This window comes from Bactrocera latifrons, unplaced genomic scaffold (genome assembly GCF_001853355.1).
Source record: "Bactrocera latifrons isolate USDA-ARS-PBARC rearing strain unplaced genomic scaffold, ASM185335v1 scaffold_55, whole genome shotgun sequence".
Taxonomy (NCBI): Eukaryota; Metazoa; Arthropoda; class Insecta; order Diptera; family Tephritidae; genus Bactrocera; species Bactrocera latifrons.
Genome location: NW_017537212.1, coordinates 306,336 through 329,521, shown reverse-complemented (window position 1 = coordinate 329,521; position 23,186 = coordinate 306,336). Strand labels below are relative to the sequence as shown.

At 39.2% G+C, this 23,186-nt stretch overlaps 1 protein-coding gene across 3 annotated transcripts in view; it reads right to left on the bottom strand.

Annotated features, from left to right (window-relative positions):
• The window catches only part of LOC108974403 (steroid receptor seven-up, isoforms B/C), a 34,389-nt gene extending 17,108 nt beyond the window's left edge, over positions 1-17,281 (bottom strand). For 2 of the 3 annotated variants that reach the window (XM_018942204.1, XM_018942206.1), the window contains exon 1: positions 15,704-16,921. In XM_018942204.1, coding sequence (XP_018797749.1) covers positions 15,704-16,451 — 748 coding nt within the window. In that variant the 5' untranslated portion in view covers positions 16,452-16,921. Of the gene's footprint in view, positions 1-15,703; positions 16,922-16,999 lie in introns of those variants that run through there. The other variant, XM_018942205.1, reaches the window with a different exon arrangement.
• Positions 17,282-23,186: the final 5,905 nt, after the last annotated feature.

Below are 23,186 nucleotides of genomic sequence, written 5' to 3'. Positions count from 1 at the left end.
ATCGACCACCAGCAACCAGTTTCAATATTATATGCGGCAGTAAGTGGCAAACAGYRAGTACAGACAGCGGTAAAGGTTCAGCGAGTTGCTGAAAATCTGGGAAAATATGTTGCAAAACAATGACCAAGTGAACGGCCGATTGCGCGTGCGCACACCAAAAAAGCAGCATAGCGTGGGTAGATATGATACAATGAATGAAAACAAAGAAAAACGAAATCATAAAAAATTGCACAAGAAGATACCGCGGCTACGACGCATGAAGCAGGCGTAGCGGCAGCAGTAATTGGGCATCTCCGGTAAGCGCCGAATTATTAGCGACGAAATTAAAAGTCATAATCGCGCTGACCAGTCGAAACTTGACCAAACTAAAACAACAACCGCATACAAAAAGAGTACCAAAACAAAACAAGGAAACAAGTATTCAATTCAAATACGAAGAGCAGTTTACAAGTCGTCCATAACCATATCTTCATATCATGTTTTAGCATTTTCTGTGCTAGACAACCGACAGGCGCATTTGATGGTATTTCCAATTTGGGCATATTTTCCCGCATCTRGTATTATCATACATACGACTCTSAAAGTGTTGGATAAAAAACACTACATCACTACGATTTACGATTTGCTTTTCAAGAACCGCTTTATTAATTACATATTTAAGTATAGTGCGAAAATGAGTTGCCGAAAGACAAGTCTACGTAAATGTACACCACCACTCTGACCGCCTGTTTCTCAACTCCATTTTACTAGCATACGAGCATTCTTCCCTCTCTGCCATCCGAAGCATTCATAGGTCTTTATCATTATTTCAGGTTATTATACAGTGCGCACTGATCTCTGGCTGAAGTATCTCCATCTGTAGCTAGGTATCTTCATCAATAGGTATAAGCGATACTCCAGCACACTCTCACACGGACGCACAAGGCATCGCGTTGAGAGTAAGAAGAAGAGCTCCAGATGCTGCTGAGATATATTGGGCGCATATGGGCAGTGCTGCACGTAATGTGCAAGAAGTTCAGAAATAATCAAATGGATAAATAAAATAAATAGGATTTCAACACAACCAAACAGTCAAAGAGGAAAGTATCCTCAGCAAAGCTGTCCCGCTGCTCGCGTAGCTAAGAGAGTGTGCTTATTGCAAGGAAATAAAACAGGCGCAATGAAGCTATGGCTTGGAAAAAATCGTGACTCAAGAAATATCGTTGTTTTGCGATCGTATGGATCGTTTATTGTTTGTACGTGTGCATCAAACGCTAGGAGCCGCGTGCGCGTTCAAGCACCCCCACCTTCGCGGTGCTATATGAGCAATATGAGCTATGTACTTACATAGGAAGTAGTACGTAGTTAACAGCTGATGCCAACACAAACATCCTGACACATGCATATATGTACGTATCTAAGTTTGCTTGTTTACAAGGCGAAGAGGCATGCATATGTCGTTTGTAGGCCTTGCTTGCTTCAACCAGAAAATGGCGAACCCATATTGGAAATGCTAGCGGACGGTGGGCAATGAGCGGTTAGTAGGATAGGGCGAAACACGAGTATTTTGATGATGACTTTACAGCTTAAAAGGAATTTTATGAGCAGCCACCATTGTTTGAGACATTGTGAGAAATTTTTTAAGTTTATAGACGAGTGAGACAAGCTACATCTGTAAGTGTACAAACTATACATATTGGATAATTCGATTGCAATATACATATAGCGAATTGCACCCAAATTTCGGCCTGTCATCATATTACGTCTATATACCGGTTTGGCCCATTGACAGATAAGTTATTCCTTACCTACGATTTTTTCTAACGAAAGAAAACTTAGCTTGGACGAACTAGTCTAAAAAGAAAATATTATTTATTTCCATGCAGCATCAATTGAAGGACTGCAGATACACATGTTGAGATGTGTGGCGACATAAAATTACGATCACCTAAACATTGACTCTGCCGAGAAGGTGGAAAAGCAAAGAGAAAACTGTTTGTGGCCAGAGACCAGCCGGCATCAGCGGTTCCAACTGCTTGAGTGGCAAAACTATCTAAATGCGCTGTTGTTACATTTAACAGTAAATTCTTGTAGTAATTGTATCTACATTGATGCGCAGCCACTGTAGAAAAAAGCCAATCGTCCAACAACAACAGTCTTGGCAATGAGAGCCGTTTCAACATCCAGCGGCACTRGGTGAACGTATCTCTGATATGCATTTGGTTAATTGAATCCCATTAAAGGTAATTTTATGGGAGGCGTTAAGCCAAGAAACGTGTGCAACAAGTTCGACATTAACGTGACTCGAAGAAAATGTGCAAGTTTAGGACTAAAATTGTTTGGATATTTAGAGTTTTAACAGAATAAAGATATCTGAAATGAAATGATGCAATAAGCATCAGAAGAAGCGCATAAMAACGTATACGCCATATCCACAAGAACTAACGAAAAGCTTTAGCTCTGTGAGAGTTATAGCTTTCTTTGTTGCATTCAGTATCAGCATATACCTACAGCTGAACGGTAGCTCTTCCCTGAATTAGTTCATATGCAGGTAATTTGACCRCAATTAATGATAACCGCTTGGGTACTAAGCAAGTAGAGGTGGCCAGCAGTTGCCACTTATTTGCTGCATCAGCATCAACCRAAAGCCGAAACATGGCGCAAAGCAATAAAACTGTCACAATCACTCAAAGCAACAAATAAACTTGTCCAATTGTGGAGAGAATAGCAAGATCAACAAACAGATATATCATACAAGCTGCAGAAGGCCGAAAAAAGGATGTTAACAGAGTTCAGTTGAGATTTCCATATAATTTCGTTGTTTATGTAGTCGCGCCGCGAGCAATAACTACTACGGCAACGACAACAGAAACAATGTAGAAGCGACTCTGCGATGTCAACAGCTGATAGGAGGTCGTAGAGCGGTCATGCACCGGGATATCTGCAATGCGTTTCAAAGAAGTAAAATATCGGTGTTTAATGTGTTACTTTTGTTGTTGTTATTATGCTTTCAATTTACATATTAATCCTGCTGCTTGAATTTGTGTTACTTTTCTCTTTGGTTAGGTAGATGTGTGCCATATAGAAAACTGATATCTAATAATCAATTTTCAAAAAAAATTCTGAAGCTTGCAGAGACAATTTCGCGAAAGACAGGCTCAATCTCAAAATGTGTAACAATCAAGTAAGCAATATTGCCGATTGCGTAAATACAAGGTCACAATTGGCAACAACGCAACCGTTATTCTTCATCACCTCAATCCGACAATTAACGCATAAAGATTTTCTGTATCAAGTAATTGATCTTCGAGATACTCAATTGACTGCCTGCGCTCAAGGGAATGAGTTTGTATATTATTCGTGGAATCTTCGAAACTATGCTAGTAATTATGCATTGCAGGAGATTACTACGGGACTATTCTTCGGTGTTGTGGACTCACAATGCATGACCATGGTACCGTGATTCGGTAATGAAAGTGTATGCATTTTAGCACGAACATGCGCACATGCAATAACGCTGCAATGCTCCGTGGCACAAATGAAAGCATGAAAGTGCTTGCACAATAATAACAATTCCGAGCCCCTCAGCAAGCTTGTCAAAAATAGAATAGAAACTTGATAAGCCTAAATAAAAACACGAGCTACATTAGCAGAATAAACTTAGAAAGATCTTGGCAGGTTAAATGCTGTGACTATTAGTGCGACAGTTCATATTTCAAAAATGGAAAAAAGAAGGTTGTTGTTCTAGTTCGATATCGGTTAAGACGCAGTCTCCCTCGTGTAGCCGCCCTGTGATTCACCTTAGCGCCACTCTGTGTTTTGCTCAACGAGCTGCATGAACGCCAAAACAATTTGAAGCGGTTATTGTTTTCGAATTTAGCATTGCAAATAAAACTATTGCAAGGCAGCAACAAATAATAGAAAATTATTCAATACGAATAGGAAAATGATGGTGGCGCTATGCAGTCATATGTATGTGTATGAGTTCATTAATGCTCAAAGCCCACACCCAAAGCGTCGACGGCGCTTATTGCCTGGAAGTGATAATGATGTTGCCCCAATCAAAAGCCAAACAGACAAACGCTTCTGCGCTCAGACGTTGGTAATTACCGCAGAGAAGCAAATTCACTCTGATAAACACCAAGCATTATAGCGGTGCTTAAATAAGAACAACGAAGAAACAACGGAGTGGCGCGCACGCGTTGTAAGCACACTGCGCATGCGCCATTACATGCCACTACAATTGATTGCACCGCACTGCAGAAATAAAGTATTATAAATAATAACGAGAGCAACTGCACCGGCACCGGCAATTGGCTTCACCTACTCTCCCACATAAGGCAGCACACCACCACATGCTTTGATATGAGTAATTGCCACATAAGTCTACTAAACTGCAGCCAAAGTAATTAGCAGCCGAGATTAATGCAGAAGGTAACTAAGCGACTAACACGGAAGCCGAATTTCTGCGCGATCGTCATAGCAATCAGTGTGCGGTGAAGGAGGCAGATTCATTGCCAAGCGAATAAACTGTATTATATACATATGTACATGTACACACACACATCAGTTATAGTAACAGTAAGAAACAATTTTCTTTTTGTTAATTTTGTAGTGCACATCAAGTACTAGAACAGAAAAGTTAGGCTAGATGCTACCAGTACACAACCGAAACGTAAAAAAAAGTAGTGCCTTCCATCGTAAATTGTCGAAGATAACTCAAACTTCATCTACTTAGTCGAAACTGTAGCACATTGTTTAGGTTTGTTTCATGTAAGCTCTCCGTTATATCGATAGTAGCAAGATTGTGACAAACATATGACCATATATCGAACTGTATGGCAGAGTTTATATAAAAATTACACATAATAACCGACTTTTAACAAGTTGGGGTCGTATTATAAATATTTTGTAGTTGGGCACGTTGGCATAAGTAAATGTACATTGTCTCATTTACGAGTTAATACTTGCTTCCGCTTCTTCTCCATCGCACATCGACAAATGCATGTGTGGAAATTGTTGTGATMGCATATGAACGAGCATGAACTTAGCTAATTTAACGTCAAGTTAGTGAGGGAACAACTTTGCCGCAGGTACTTAGGCATGAGAGATGTGCGATAATGTTTAAGGCAACAACAACTGCTTCAAAAGAGTAAAGTGTTGTAACTGTTGTAAGCATTGTAAGCGTTGTTCGMSGCGAATTATTGCCTGATAATAACTGGAACAGATGATATTGCTAAGCTAAAGCTAGAACTTTTCAGCTTGAACTACAACTTGCGCGTCAATCAGGCAGAAATGATTTTAGGAATCTTAACGGAAATATGCCCTTTCGCTCAAACTCATAAAATCGCTTCAGCTAATTAATATTTGAGTAATCTAACTTAAATGGGGGGCAGGAGCTTCGATACGAACCCATTTCGACTTCGCTTTAAGCAGATGCTGACTGTTTGAAAAAGAGCTTCGAGTACATCAAATGAAAACACATAACAACAATAATGATTTTTTTGCAAAGTGCAATTTTTATTCGCTTAACATTCATAGCGAAACCGTGAATCATAGCGGCGCTCGCTCCAGTCATTCCAACCTTGGCGGCATAAAATCGACTTTTTTAAGCGGGAGTATGGCCAATTTGAAAATGCGCTTAAGAACTTTCCACTTAAGTAAGTCGAAAGCTTAAGGTATAACTCCACCACTAGAGAATGACTAAGAGAACTTGCTCATACACATGCCTATTTACGCTTATAATTTGGCCGATCACCCTTCTCCCCGTCATGTTCATTGCAGACCGTGCAGCGTCTCACTAAAACGTTAGTTACGCTCATGCAATAAAATTCAACGAACTAAAGCGTTAAATCAGCAAAAGATGCAAACAAACGAACAAACTGACGGACAGATGAAGTTGGACATAGGTGGGCTCGTAGAGGGACGAGGAGACTGAGGGACAGATAGATGGCTAGGTGGCAAGGTAGTGCGCAGATATGAGTCTGACTGCGGTCTATTCACACGKCGTCCATACCGCACGGGCTAGCTGAGCTGGCTCCAACTTACAGTGCGGCGCACCGGAACGGCATGTACGAGTGTGTGTGCCCGAAGATGAGGTATGTGGCAGTCGCGTTGCCAGCACGGAACAAGACATGCATTTGCTGGGGCGCGTGTGTGCAACCAAAAGCAATCGCAAAATAATAGAAAACACTACCAGAATGAAGGAAGCATGCAGCCAAGCCAGACCATCGGCGAAAACTATGTACAAACAAAACTACAATGCTATCATTATCCAGGTGCCAAGTGAATGGACTACAGTAATAACAACAACAAATGATAGAAACACACAAACAATAATGGCTATTGGAAGAACAATAAATAGAATGAGATTTTCAACAACACCAACAGCATTGCCGTCCAGATAACCGATAACCGATATACGGTCTGTATGTATGCACATGCTTGCGAGCATAATACTAGACAAAGCAACAACTCCCATTGTAAGTACTGTTGCACATTGCTTTAGCTTCGTTCGCGACCAAAGCAATAACAGCAAAATCATTGAGGAAAAAATAGAAATGCATAAGTTACAATATTTTTGATTCATGTGTTGTAACGCAGGGTGTGTATGAGTATTGCACGTGTGCAAATGTGAATGTGCAACGGCCTTTAGTACTCACTATTCGCAGCGGATTTATTTGTTAGTATATCCTCAGCCTTAGAGGGCCACCAAACTTGGATTACAAATGTACGGGAAACTCCCTCCAACTGTTGCGGCGTCGGCCATGTGGAGAGCCGTGGTGCGATATTAGATAGATGCAATCAAATGTGGCAAATCGAAATTCAACAGTTTAAAAAATAAACAGAAAGAGCTTTAATCGAATGGTGCATGGGARGAATTGAAAACCGAATTTATTTGGTAGATTTAAGCTACTTTCGATAGAAGCAGCGTTTACTCTATCGAAAGTAAGTTAAGCCATGTAAGTATATTCGAAAATCTGTGAGGAAGATCTCAGTTATGTATGTTTCTAATATCCAAAAATCGTCCATCTAATATCATTGCTGAAATATTTTGGGTCGTATTAGTTAACAAATCCTTCTTTACGAACGAACAGCCTGACATTTTGACGAAATTACCTTAATTGGCCAGCGATTGTGGCTAATGCAAGCAAAGCAAGCACTAGAGTGTTGCAACATTGAATATGGTAGATACATACAWACTTGTTGGTTGAGAAAAGTCTGCATCGATCACCAACCAGAAACTGTTGCATTAAATAACCGCGCTGACGCCAACCGTACGTACAACGTTAAGTTCAACAGTTAAGTAGTCGGTGGTGTGGTTATCGATATCGCTTTTGCTGTTGCTGTTGCGTTGCTGTTRTAGCTCGTGCAACGCGACGGCCCAACGTGCAATAATTAATTAAACCGTTATATTACACAAAAGTTTGTGGCGATTCGAGAGTAGCTAAGCAAGAAAACGATCACGACTTGATGCCCTAGACAATTCTCTCAAAGTACCCAATGAGGTGACAGTGTCGGCCACGAATCGTGCCCAAGTGGGTTTGTCTGCTCTCGATATAAAAAGTAAAAACRTTTTAAGATCTGTTTTTCAGAAGTTCTAGGCTTCAGTTCAGGTAGGCTGCTGTAATTGTTGTAGCTATGTTATTTGTTCTACAAGCGCGTTTAAATGACTACAACGTACGAGGAAGTATCAGTGCTGTGGAGGTTGAGTGCTTTAGCGGTGTAGTAATTTTTGGCTGGCGTCACTGATATCGCATCTGTTTCTCATTTAGTCTCGCTTGTGAGTTTGTAGTTATTGTTATTGCTTTACCGTTGTTGCAATCTGTGGTTGTTTTATTGTTATATTGTTTCTTGTCGATATTTCCCATTTCAGTCTCGATTGGTAATTATTTGCGTATGCTTGATGCTTCTGGATCGGGTTGGGGGCTGGACTTGTCGTAAAGTAGTTTTGGGTTTTGCTTTTTAAGTTGGCATAGTTGTGGTGTCTTCTAATCAACTGTTATCCCTAATGTTCTTAATGATGGCCAACATTTAATTAGCAATTGTGTTTCAACGGAAAACTAATTTMAATTTTTCCCACGCTTCATAAGAGATAGACTTTCGAAATGACAGTGGCTTAAGAGGTCGAAAGCGAAAGCGGAGGGTGCAACGATACTCACCACAAACTCAGCGGCATGCTCGTGTCAAGAGAATCTTAAGGTATTAAAATTCGCTGCTTCGAAAGACAATATTAAACCGTTTCCGCAGAGCTCATTACCGTTCGAAATCCGCACTTACGCAATTAAAAATTACCATACGCAATAATCTAGCTAAATTGTTTGCGCTTGGACATGCAAACGTCATGGATAAACCACATGCTTRTGCATATATGTATGTATGACGGTAGAAGTCAAGTTAACCTTTGCAAATATGCTTGAACCTCAGAAGTGGACTCTGATCCGCAAGCTAAGAATATGACTTTGCATGGTCATACATATGTACATATATACCATGTTGCCTTTACATAATTAAACATACACACTGCATGTACTGTTACAGACAAGCAAGCGTTGACGCTAATTAATAAAAGTGTAAATAATAATTAAAATGCAACGGAATGGCCCCAAAAGCAGCATAAAAGCAACAACAAGTATTATGCAGAATTTAATGGAATAATATAGAACTACATTGTCGCAAGCAGTGATCAGGAGTGACTATCAACTAGCGGCACTGCATAATTCCATACCTGCTGGTCTATTATGTACGTCTGAGTCGCCGATAGCAGTCTAATAGAAAAGTTGAAACTGCTCAGAAGACAAGCGAAATGCATATGAGTGAGGCCCGCGCGCGTCACATGGAATTAATGCGAGCAATAAATCAGCTACTTAGTGAGCTGACGCTTTGCCGCTGCGCCATTTAGTCGGCAGTGTCGTTAGCCGACGGCGCATGCGTGCCGTTGAACGAGGGAAAAATTGTCAACTGGCACAGATGAAAACCATTACTTGTGTGTGGCTTCATTCATGACGCGATGAGAATGTTTAACATTCATAATTTTATGCATTTGAAATTAGTAGCAAATAGCAAAGGCAAACGCAGTAGATAGTAAATTGTCATACAACTTTCTTATATTCAAAAGAAATCATTCAACTCAATGAGTCCGGGGAGTCAACGGTCAGATGTTGAACAGCCCCGAAAGATGAGCGCGAGGCAATCCTCAACGAAATTAAAAAAAAAAAATTTTGCAAATAAACTTATTATAAATAACAGTAAAAAAGCAGAAAGGGGAAAGGGGAAAGGGAAATAATCAATGGTAACCAGTTCCCACGTTCAATAATTAAAGCATTCCCTGTGGCATGATGGTGTTGCAAAAGCGCGACTCTGTTAATTTAATCACATGCAGCCTACAAGCAATGCCTGAGCCACTAGCGACGGGTATACCGTACGCCCTGCAACTTCTTGTAAGATATGCTGATGCTTACRTACTTTTAGTTAAGTTGATTGTCGAATTATCAAACAATTCGTGTGGACACAGTAAGCGCAACTTTTTTCGACCGAATGAGATCCCTCCTCCGACTCTGACCGATGGACATAGCGGATGTATGCAGTGAATATGTGATTGTGTACTAGGTGGCTTTTATTGTGTAGTTTAATGTTGGCGGTTTGAATTATGTTTAATTTGAAAATCAGCAAACAACTTGTGTGGCCTTTTAATTAAATCCATTATGCGATATAGTTGCTCCTTTTAAGGGCCCTGTCACTGGTTAACTATTATATAAGAGCAAATTTTTGTATCATATCTATCAAAGAACCCCAGTGCATATTCTAAATAAACGGGTATCACGTTCATAAGAGAGAAATTCCAGGGTAGCTGAAACTGCAACTCTCCTTCAACTAGTAAGTATATAAACTAGTAGGAGTTCTTATTTTATTAATTTAAGCTTTATAGAAGATGAAATCTCACGCTCATTTGTCGAAATACTTCAAATAGTTTCGAATGTGTGACAAAGTAGAGAAAAACCTGCACATTTATTTCATTTCATTTACAATCTTGCTAATTATACCCTGAATAGAGTATATTAAGTTTGTAACGATGCAAACACACCCCTATACATATGTATATCCAAAGGATTAGCATGGCGGGACGAATCTTCTATTAGTTTTCGAAATTTTTCACACTCGTTGTTTTCATCAGGAAATTGTCCATTTGTCGGAACCGCCGATATAGGACCACTATAGCATATAGTCCCCAAACAACATGAACGTATGAACATATTTTCAAGAAATTTGGCATGAATTGTTGCCTAAAGCGATGATCTCTGAAGAAATTTGAGATTAGATCACTACAGCATAAAGCAGCTATACAAATTGGACGATCAAAATCAAGTTCTCGCAAGAAACCTTTTGCATTTGTAAAGGGTTGTTTAGCTTTGGTGCAACCGAAGTTAAAGATTTTTATTGTTTTCCTTAGACTAACAAAATTACTCTTGAATTTAAATGTTAAAGAAAACAATGAGAAGTTTATGACAAATTAAGACCACAAGAGGTAGTGACATGTTTTGGTTTCAACAGAACGTTCAACCATAGCTCTCTCGTATCATCGCCCTAGTAGCCCTGCGTCTACCAGCAAGTTAAAACAGTTGCGGCCAAACTTACCAAAGTCGACTTTTGCTTTCATTCGCCCTTTTACAACATATTCGTATATTTTGTTTTTTATTRTTGTCTTTATTCTTGCGATTTGCTTTCTGCTTTCTGCAGGCAAAAACTGTGTGCTTCTTCTTCRGTGACTTATTATTTGGTCGTTAACATGCTCATGACAATGCCGTACCGCCCCCTTCACGTATGCACATATTTTCACTGCACTCCTGTCCGTCCGTATACCTTCGTCAGTCTGTCTGGGCATATAATGCAGCATTTCATTTGGATTTATTTCAGTATAAAAAATTCAACAAAGACATCGTAGAGCAGGAACTTCAACGCTCACTACCTTCATTGCGCAGATCTCACAACATTTAACGCAGGAAAACCAATGCGGCTTAAAGTCGCTTGAGCTTCGCTATTTTGGCACAATAATTTATCAAAATTTGTTATGCTTATGCAAAACATAAGTTCAGACTGTGTACATGGGGTGGGAGAATTGCTTCAAAATAACAAAATCCTGTTTTTATGGTAGTAGTAGTGACATGTTTTGATGTTATTTGCATGCGTGCTTATAGAGAAGTTCAAAATTCAATTTCAAATTTCCCTGCTCGAACTAATAAGAAATCAACCAAATGTCCACCGCACTAATTGTTGCATTCGATCCGAAGGTCACGAGAAGGGAAGAGAATCAGGGGATATCATCAGTTAATAAATTTTCTCAGTGTCTTCCGATTCTGTTCATTAACATTCTTTTTGTGTAAAGGCAGACTTGAGCTGAAAATCTGCAGTAATAAGTGGGCGTTGTTGTACTCCTCATTGCAATATTTACTTATTGCGGGCTCTTAGTTTTCTCTTATTTGCKCATATTTTTTCATATTTATTTATTTATACTTAAATGCTTTGCCCTTTACATTTGTGTGCATGTTTCTTTGTGCCAATGAGTGTTTTCGCACATGATCAGATACTACGCCTCAGTTAGACTCTTCACACACGAAAATTATTTGCGCGTCGGTGTGTACATACAGACATGATTTATGTGATATTTCGGTGGAGCTTAACAAACGTTATCAAAATGAATTCAAAGAACAAAGGCGCCAACATTCAAGCAAAAATATTGGGTATTTCCAATTATTGGATTTTTATTAATTTTGGCTATTATTAATTTTATAAGATAAATAAAATTACAAACAAATATTATAATAAAAGATACAAATTCAAACAAGCAATGAATGTTGTTTTAAGGTGTGTGTCCTTAGGGATTTTGTAAATTTACCATATGAATGAGTCACAACATGGTTACAATTTCAGTCTGCGACCAACCTGAGGAAGGTTTTCTGAAAACAATAGACGAAATTCAGTACTCCTATCAAGAGAAGTTGCTCATATTTTCTATCAGCCGTTATAAGTTCTTCCATGTATGTATAAGATGAACTACAATTAGGACCAAGGGGGAGAAGATTTTTTGTGAAGTCGAAATGTGAGCGCTTCACCGTTCATAGGTGCCATTTTTAGCAGATTGTATGACATGTCAAAAGTCAATTTCTTAGGAATTTCGCGTTGTGAATTTACAATTTATATTACTTAAATATCGAATTATGTTCGTACACCTATAAAATTAGTTGYTTAAGGAAATTTAAATATTAAAGGTTGAGTAAACTAGAATATTTTATTATACTTAGCAGAATGGCACAACAAACTCTCCGCGCTCTCCACAAAAGCATTTGTTGCTGGCACATTTTCTTAATGGTGGATGTACAAGTATGAAGTACCCCATTGACTTTCTTCTTTCCGCTTCAATAAAAAGAAAAAAACGCAAATATGAAATAAGAAAAATCGGCTTATCTTCATAGGGGCACAACGGCACGTCTATCCATCTATTCCTACATGTCCTTTCGCAATAGACACCGTGTCCAGCACGACTACTCAACTGATCTTAGCTCTTTTCGGTACAGTGTATCCATCACCACTGCAATTTTCATTTACGTGCGCTTATGTGCTTATATTTGCCAGATATCTGTGGGTACTTTTAAAAGAAATCGCGTTTGCCACAATTAATCTTCTTGTATGAGCATGTCGGTAGATTGGTATGAGCTTACATAMTACATACATACATATGTGTGTACACATGAACGTACAGACATATAAGAAAAGCCAGTTGGGATAGGTGGCAGAGAATGAGACAACGCCGCAGTAAGGTTTCATCGTCTTGCGCTGAGATGGGGATGGCTTGGCATGACATGAAAGCATTTGAGGTGTGCAAGCAGCAGACATATAACAGCATAGACACAACAACAACCAAAGCAAGAACAACAAACGCAGTAACGGGCACTGACTGGCCATACGAACGTTTGAGCATGCACACATCCATATGGATACAAACACAACATGGGCATGACTAGGCCAAACGTAAGCACTGAGCACCAAACAAAGAATTCACAAAAACAACAATGCCATACGGCAGATACGACGGAATCTTTGCGTTGTTCACATAGATGAGGGAATACCTGTGAGGTGGACGAGAAAACGAAATGAACACGCATAGTTCCCTTCGTGCAATTGTGGCTCATGCTGTTATCGGTGGTAAATATTCAGGAGAGTGCCGGCTTATATTTAAAAGTTTTTGAGATTTTCCTAAGCTTCATAAMAAATTTGGCACGCTGTTCTACAAACAAAGTGATTAGCAATTTAGGCACGATGATCACATGCTTTCATTTAACATTTGCAGAAGAATATCTTTGTGGAAATGTTATGCCCTAATACTCGTATCTGCTTATGCTTATGGTTTTTGCAAGTTCATAGTCGTTGCCCAACAGTGTTGTGCGTTCGGTTTGTAACCGCACATAACTTTTGCAACAAATAGTTGCACGCTCAATCCCAACTTCTAGCCAACTGAAGCCACAACAGCTTAAAGCTTGCTATCAGCAGCCGATCTTATTGTATGCACCTCGCGTAAGTGTTAAGAATTGCCGCGGCAACCGCACGCTCTACTCCGCTCTGCACTCTGACTGTGCTTGGGTAGAGTTCCGTATAGCTGCGTCTGTGTGGGTACGTGTAGGGTTGCCCATACGAGATATGAGTAAGAAAAAATAAAGATTCGTAAAAGATGATTGCTATCAGCTCTGCTATATCTTGAAGAACCTCTTAAAAACAACAACAATAGTAATAAGCGGAAATATGCGTAACTATGTAAGAAAAAGAGAACATCCCAAAAGCTTAGTACGCTTTCATGTGACCATCTCGCGCTGGACATAGATTGACTTAGCAGAAGTTTGCCGACACTGTGGACTTTGTGATACTGTATTATATCATAAAAAGTGTCGTTTCTATATGTCTAAGAAGTTTATATTTGTCTTACCTCCATACATATACATGCACGTCTTTCTTTCTAAGTAATTGATAATAATGGAATTTTCAGCGTCCTCTCAGTATGCAGTTTTCATTGTCCTGCCTCAACTACCTCTGCATGAAGCCAGTTTGGTGTGGTAAACAGAATGAAGCGAGTATTACTATCAGATCTGCTACATTTATGTATGTATATACAAACACTTGCTCATTCGTCCGTGTGGTCTCCCCCGGATTTTTTAGAATGAAGGCGCGCACTTAAGTGTGTAATTTGCATGTTTGCACAATAATTGCTTTTGAAAAATTGCAATTATCTAGATATGAAATGAGACATTCGTGAATTCAGGCGCGCGAACCGCCTAAGCGCTTTGTGTGTTTAATCGCGATGCTGGCGGGGGCCGCCTGCTCAACTGTTAGGTTGGTAGCTGATTGCCCGCCAGATGACTCTGACTTCTTATCTTATCGGTTAATCAGTGGGGAGCCGACGGAGATAACTGGAGTTCTTCCGATTGTGCGACAGAAATGTGCTATTGTTAGCCTCACTTAGATTACCCTTCATTAAGACTTTTTAACACATTCATATGAAGACTCGCCTTTCTAGGCGATTATAATGCCTCATAATTGAATTGAAGTAATTCATCAGTAATTTGCTGGCGCTTTTTCAACATCAACATCATAAAAGTTCGAAATGGGGCCCCACCGGTTAAGCACCACTTAACATGCCAAAAGCGCACAATCTTATTCTGATGATTTTTTTAAGCATTATTTAGTAACATTATTCAATGTGCGCAATAACGGATCAGTTATTCAATCGCACGTATCACTTTTTTATGGACGTATTGTTATTGTAGTGTAGGCTTTCGCCAACTCATCAAACTCTCATAATTCACTAGAACTGTCAAAATTCAACGAAAGCGGCAGGCACGCTTCGCAGCATCAGCAACAATGGAACAACGCCGCAGTTTAGGCCCCCTGTGCCGCCAAATATTCCCGCTTCTCACTGGCGACTAAGCATTGAGCTATCAAACTATCAAACTATACGAATGTCTGGTTTCCGCCGTCCGTCTATTGGAGGGGTTTCTCTTTGGTCATCATCGAGAGCGTGGCACCTTACCTATATACATATACTTGTACATTCGTACAACCCTGCAAACCGCTTGTCATCTGGTCGCGCTTACCAGTCCTTCGCTGATTTGCTGCATTCAACTATTTGTTAACTATTTCAAACAAATAGAGAAAAATAATGCTAAAGTTATGAATCGTGAATATCAGTCTATAATGACTTCGCATTTACCCYCCCAAACACACCAACACATATGATTTTGACAGCCACACTTTCGAGGGACTCTGCTCATTCATCAGCCTATGGTTTATTGGCAATATGGCAATTGAAACATCATTGCGTTACATTGCATACCCTCACGTGACATATTGAATGACATTTTTTGATTTGCGATTTGGAAATTTTGATAACGCTTTTGACTTGTAGTGAGTGTTTTCTATTTCGGGTCAACGATTGTATCAGATTGGGCGCATGATATGCAGTGGCGATAAAGTTTTTTGCGTTTTAATTCTATTTGTAATCAYAAGCCAATGTAATACAGTAAGATTCACGACTTTAACATTTGAATTAATAATTATAATCTCAGTGTACTATATCTAAAATTATAGGAACTTCATCACTAGGGCAATTAAATCTACTTTTACCACGAATTTTGCTAAATACATATGTGCGTAGGTATAAAAATGTATAATCACTTACCTTCGCAGGTGAATTGGCCGTAGTGTTTGCCGGAGCTCTTATCTCCGCACACCACACACTCGATGTTTTGTTTGCAGTCCATGTTCTGTTTCGAGTCGCTGTTACTGCTCTGTGAATGTAAACTATTCGCCTGGGAACTAGGCGTTGTGCTTCCACCGCCGCCGCCGCTATTTCCTCCCCCGCCCGCTGTACTGCTCGCACCTAAACAACTCGATCCCGCCTGTTGGCCTTTGATCATGACTCCCAATTCCTGGCCATGATTTTGTTGGACAGCCGCGGCATGATGTACTGCCGCTGCATGGTGCGCTGCTGCACTAGCCGCTGCTGAAGCCGCCGTCAGGCTGGAGAGATCCTCTTTGATTGCATGGTGACCGCTTTGGTTGTGTGTATTGGATTGACCGCCGGCACCCGCCAGTCCAGAAATGTCCTGCTTGATACCGGCCGACTGTTGACTGGCAACGCTTGATGGTGTTGTGCCGCCGCCAGTGCTCACCGAACTGCCACCTGCACCTGCTGTGCCCGTCAACGAGCCGGGTCCAGCGGAAGCATGCAAATGGCCGCCGAGRTTGGGATCGTGCCATGCAGAGGGCGGTGGAACGCCCAGCGCCATGGAGCGGGGTAGACCGAGATCAAAAGCGGACAGCTCTGCACCGGACTGCGGTCGGGGATTAAAGAAACCAGGAGCAGTGGATGGGGACGCGCACATGACGCCGCCACCATACACGCTCAACGAATTGTGAGTGATCATTTTGGCGGCTTGCGGGGTGTAAGAGGGAAATGAAGTATGCACTTTGCAAATATCCCGTCAACGGTAGACGGGACGGTACCGTTTTACTGGTTAGCCCAGATGGTGTATATATGTGTATTGTAATCAAGTGTATATTGGCGCGTTTATTCGCACTGCGTGATTTTTTAATACTTTTTTAATTTCACAAAATGAAACATAYGCAAAACATCAGAACTGTCAATCCATTTAATTTTGTATTTTATCTGTATATTCTTTTAGCCAGCATTCATTTTTTGAATGATGAATTAATTTCTTTTCAAAACACTCATATACATTGTATATTTCCACTTTATTATTTTTTATGGTCGGAAAAGATTTTCTTGTAAACACTTTTTGTAGACAACGCGTTGCTGCGCTGGAAAATATATTAAGAATTAATCAACATTTCTTTTTTTTTTACAATTTATATATTCTGAATCACAGTTCGCGTATATTTTATTGAATTTCTCAAATTGATGTATTTAATTGATTTTGTAAAAATCTTTATTTTTTGTTTAATTGTTACACACTTTGTAAAAATTGAGATATTCTCCTTCTTGACATAACTACGCAACTAGATATAAGAATAACTTTATTCAAAGATTCGGAAGATATGCGCGTCATGCGAACTAAAATTTTTTACTGTTTTCGTAAGGCCTTTTAGAGCCTGACTGGCAAAACATTCGTGGCAAAAGGTACACGACCCGACCCGACTCGACCGTTTCGACCTAACGACACATCACACAAATCTCTCATTCCACCACTCAATGCTACCACATTGCCACTATGAGCGCAATATAAAACACACTGACACAGAGCTCTGAGCGAAGATAAACAACCATACGCTCAAGCCAAAAGCAGCAGTGCTGCTAGCCTCATTCAACCACCCTGAAATCTAAATCGTGCCTTCATTTGTCTGCACCTCTCGCACATCCAGCGTCAGATGGTTACCGAATTTGAGTGGAAGTTACACTGCCTCGCTCACTCGCAAGTGCTGAGTCTGGGCGGTGCAGATGTACCAGAGGTGGCGGTAGTGTTGGTGGTGTTGTTTGTAGTGGTATAAGCGATTTCGTGGCCTATGTCTGCGCTCTATGGCCGGGCAAGACCCCCAAAGTGTTTGGTAGAGTCGACACATCCATTAGAACTCACTCGCAGTGTGTTTGGTGTTTGTGCTTCAGAGCTGGTTCAATGCAGTTGGGAGACACGACATTTCCACTCCACTCACACCAGGTAAAAGTGCTCATATTCGTACTTAGATTTTTTTCTTCTTTTCTTCATGTGAGATTTCGAACTGAGAGTTGTGGTATGAGAACATTAGTTTGTTTGGTTGTGTGAGATCGAGTTCGTTGTAGAGCGGTGCAAGAAGTGAGGCATTCATTGAACTCATTTTTCTTATTAGTACATTTACTTCGTATCTGTGAGCTGGCTTTTTGCGTTTTAAATATACAACATCAAGTTGTTGTTTCAGTTGCAGCTACTTGACGGTTCTAAGTGCGTTGTTGCTTTTGTTACTTTTTTACATTAATCGCAAAAAGCGCAAAACAATAAGAAAATGATAAGCAAAAAGTATTGTTCGCTCGATAAGAGCGAAAAGCCACTTAAAGCGAAAGCTTTACTCCACTTCACTAAATCCCTCCCAAATTTTTAATGACTTCGTATGATAGTTGGCGATACTTTACTGGCCATGTTAGTGTTGCTGTTTCTCCATCCGTTCGCTGGTTAAAACGTGTGTCTTTGACAGCATCGCTTTTGGTTGGTTAATTTATGGAAATGCCGTTAACCAGCCAAATGCACATACTCATAATTCCGATATTTAAACACATGTATGTACATAGTTATATATATGTACATGTATCTCACATACCATCATCATCATTAGGTATCACCTAATCAGAATACTAATTAGAACACAAATGCCTCGGTATCAACAGAAGTCCAATTAGATTTACAAACACTCACCATCTTTGGAATCGAAGGTATCTCTAATGACTGGTTAATAAGGTGTTTAGCATTAAAATTAAAGCATTGAAACACCCAAATGATCACATAATTTCAATAATTGGCAAAATCTTTTCAAAAATACGAATAGCCACGCAAGCGCTTACTTTCTCATTTGCTTATAAATCAAGGTCTAATATTCTACTTGTATAATCGAATTACTATTTAAAATGTCTCTCAAGCTTAAATCCTATTAAATCCTATTACACTTACAACTTCTACAATCAAACTAATTCTATGTTCCGCAATAGCAAGAATAAATAGTTAGACATCTAAGGTTTCTGAGTGACAAAGTAAATGTTACCTTTGGCATTCTGTTCACTCCAAACGACTACTTCTATGCTGTCCATTGACCGTAGCCTCAACTAGATTATACTAGGTCACATAATTGGATTTTTGCGTGACAGTTAGACTTTTATGTGTGTATGTGTTTGCAATATGGGAATATGTACAAAAAGAGCGTCTGAACTGAAAAATATTTTCTAATGTATTTTCTCTGCCTTAAGTTTCACTAAGTTAAAGAAAATAATACGCAAATAAAAATTTCGTCATCAAACTACTTTACAAGCATGTCATCGCCCATATTCCATGTTATGTAAATATGTGATAGAAGATTTAAAGTCTACCAAAAGTTGTAGTCAGTGGAACGATCCGACCAATAACTATATAATCCTTGTGAATATAAATTAAAGATCGTCAAATACCCGTCTTATTGAAAGCCCATTTATATTCTGTTTGACATTTATAAGTAAAGTAAAGTTGAATAATGAGTCCTAAGACACAAAACATATACWTCGACCTTTCGTAAATGTTGCATTTTTTGTTAGACCGCTGATCCTCATGTCCATCCTCCAAACGTTTTTAATAATATTGCAATTAAATTTTGTAATGCACAACAGACGTCACAATATTTTTTACTTTTGTACATATGTATATACTAAAATGTACTTTTATACGTTTTAGACATAGGCTGGAATATACATATGTATGTATATATGCTCTTTTATTAACCAAAACTTACAATCGTCGCAAATACGTCAAATACCGTTGCAACTATATGTTGCCTTGAATTTCGGAGATGCCAGCGGCTTTCAAGTCCAGTTAACAGCTCAGAGGGCAAATACTGATACTAACACTTTGCTCTACATTTAAAAGTGACATACTTTACATATTTACTATGCTTAGTGCTGCTGGTTAGTGGGCAATAAGAGCCTCTCATACTAGACGTCCAAGAAAAATGTGAGAACAGTTCTTCCATTTTCACTGAGTCAGCCACTGAAACAGTTTTTTGTATTGGATGGCTTTTTACCGTTAAGCCTTGTACATATGTATGTCTGTAAGCAAATGTCAAAACACTGAGGGGCTGGAGTACTGATATGGCGGTCGGCGAGCAGGCGTACAATTGGATAATAAACGAGTAAGTWTCATGGACAGGGTTGGTTGATTAAAAGGTTATTTTTTTACTTTACTGAACAGCCAGCTCTCTCCTGGCTTTGGTTCACTTTGCGCAGAGCTCCTCCTCGTTCGATGTGGTAGGGCGCGATAACGAATACAAAAAGAGGTGCTAATATCAGCTAACCCATACAGACAGGGATCAGTTTTGCTCCATGTCAAAAGAGCAATGGGGTTTACAATTTTCTTACTGTGCAAGCAACCTCAATACTGCAACGCAGACGCCAAGCCACACCATATTAATTCTATTCATTTTCTTATTGGAAATGTTTTTATATTTTTCTTGTTTGCACGAAATTCCAATTGGTATTCAGTGGTAATAAAAAACTCACTCAAAATATTAAATTGAGAATCTACATGCATTAGTTGAACTGAAAAGAAGTGCAGATGAGCACTCTTGCGTTTGCCTGCTTCTCGTTATTAGCTTTCGTTGAGTTTCTCTCTCGGAAAACTCAACCACATTTGAATTGAGTGCGTGTCGGTGCGCTTGCTCGCTTAAGTTGAGTGTACGCCCCTATTGGCCATCAGAATTGCACATATGCTCTCTCGCTCTCACTTCTCTTCTTTTTCTTTCATTCAAAATCACCTTCGATGTATAGGAATTCACTGTCGCATTATTCTTACCGGACCATCTGAGATCTCTTTTGCTCCAACTGTTGGAGCTCAGCCCATGTGCCACGAAGCATCCAATTGGTATTGTTGTAATTGCTTGGACAACCGTTTGTTTGTTTGATTTGAATCGAGTTGCCCAACTTAACATTGCTCCTTTTTCTGTCTGTGTTTGATGAATATTGTTGTTGCTTTTGTGCTTCATTGTAARTTGAACTAATCGCAGCGCTCTCAGCATCTTTGGAGCCCCGTCAACCCATCGAGAGTATATGCGTAAGTTCGGTTGTTGCTTGTTGCTGACTCAATAGTCGTCGGCGAGGTTCTGGTCGTCGGCGAGCAGAGTTCGCGCATATGTATGCATTGCACCTCCACCCTTTCGGGTTAAATACTGACAACCCTATTTGAGCGGCTTTTTGCACTTCATGAACATTTGAAGGCAGTCACCGAACCAAGCACACCTCTCRTCTGCTCACTCACCGGAAGGTATTTGGACGCCATTATTGTGGGCGGTTATGCCATCTCCACTTCCTTTTCTTACTAATACCGATTCTGTTGTTTGAGGGCAACTGATTGTTGTACTACCATCTTACTGATTTAATTTCCTTTTTACCCTTTAAATCTAATTTTCATATTAAAGACTTGCTCAGTTGAGTTGTCATTGCATATTCTTAGAAAAATATTTCATTCCTCTTCGAAACAATTTAATATAAACAATTTTCAACCTTACTGCTGACAAGCTTACTAAGCCCACTTTTTGAAAATGAAAATTGTGACTATAATCCTGTAAAATGCATCTTCTATATGTGGATCGATCTGAGAAGACTTCGAATCCGTATATATGCTATATCGTATCAATCAACTTTTCCGTAGTTCATTCTTCTACAATTTCTTCATTCCATTTGCTCTCCCACACGTCTTCTACGTTAGCTCTATGCCCACTGTATTTGTTATTATTGTTGCTCATCGCGCGCTTATATACTGGGTAAAAAAATAGGAAATGACCCAGCCGGCAGGCCAACCACACGGATGCTTCGTCGATTCATTTTTATGAATAAGTGTTGAAAAGCCAGAGTCCAGGACCACATGAACCTGACCATACCATTCTGGTTAAACTAATGGCCAAAGCAGTTATACATATTGCTCCAGTTTGTATTTGTAATTTACTKTTTTTTCCTTGTGGCTTTCAGTTTTTGCGTGCAGTTGTCAAGTTAGTTGGTTTAGTGTTCCTTTTTAGCATCATTCTCTCTTTCCTCTTTTTAAAATCTGAACGAATGAACAATTTGTCAGACTTGGTATTTTGCTAGTGTGTATAATAAACTTTGTTATTACAATAAGAAGATAGATACGGGTTGTCTTTAACTCTGGATTTTAAAGCAATTTCTTTTTATCCACAAAGATGAATGTTACCAAAAGTAAATTAGTGTTAACAGGGAAATTGTATAAATAAATTTCATATTATTATATATTTTTTAGGGAAGAAAGTTGTTGAAATTTAAAACTGATCGGAAAAGTTTGATTAGAAAAWTTTTTATAATATATTCTTTAGAACAAAAATATTATCTAAGAATATTTTTAAATGTTATTGGGCTCTTTCCTGTCAGAAAAAGTAAGTGTATTTTTCAAGAAATTTGGTAGTTATGCCTGAATAAAATGAAAATGGAACGTGTCAACATTTAACAAAAATATTTCTAATGCCCTATATTCTTTTGTTTATGAATTCATAACAATAGTTTTAAATGCTTGCTGACTATTGTCTGAGTTTCTTAATTGATGGAAGCAATTCTTTTTTTAGATTAACTGGGCTAGACCTAGCTGAAATATCTTACGTCTTTTGTTCTGCTTTTAGATCTAAATGTAAATTATTGGGCGACAACAGAACATGTTCTAAAATTTAGGGTTCAAAAGTAATCATAGTTTTGTAGCTTAACTTTTCCTCTGCCAGAACTCTATGCAGTAATAGTTATTTTGGTGGAAATATCAAAACAACTTTCCTGGCCACAAATCGCTGCGCTTCATTAAAACTGAAGTAAGCATTCAGAACAAAGAATGTAAAATCTTAGCAAAAATATCTCAAAGTCCCGACATTTTCTCACGCTGACCAAAATTCAAACATAATCCAGGGCATGGAATGCAGATACGCACTTTAAAAGACAAAGTTGTGGACAAGAAAGTACGCTACGAACGAGCAAAAATCATAAAATCACCCCATAAAAAGTTCTTCGCACAAGATTTCAATAAATAGTGTAAAATTTCAGAAATCAAGCGGAAAATCATAAGAAAACTCTCTTTGCTTTGCAATTAATTCCACTTTCTTTGGGTGATTTATGAAATGCAACCAGTGTGTGTACAAACGCCAGCTGCCGCGCTGACCAACACTGACCAATTTTCATAGGTAGGCAAATGATACACATTACCATATGTATGCCCTGCACATGCGTGATTAGGGTGGGAAATCACAATAAATACTTCACAGCTTCAGTGCGGATGTGAACTCTTAGATGACAGTCAAGGATTGAGGTTAATTTGATTTTATTCTTCTTTATTCTTTGCAATATTTTTTCTTTCAAAAGGTCAGACCAGTGGCTATTTTTACATCTCAAAAACATGAATTTGCATTTGACATTTCTTTTAAAATGCCTTGTGTTCGGAGATGATCAT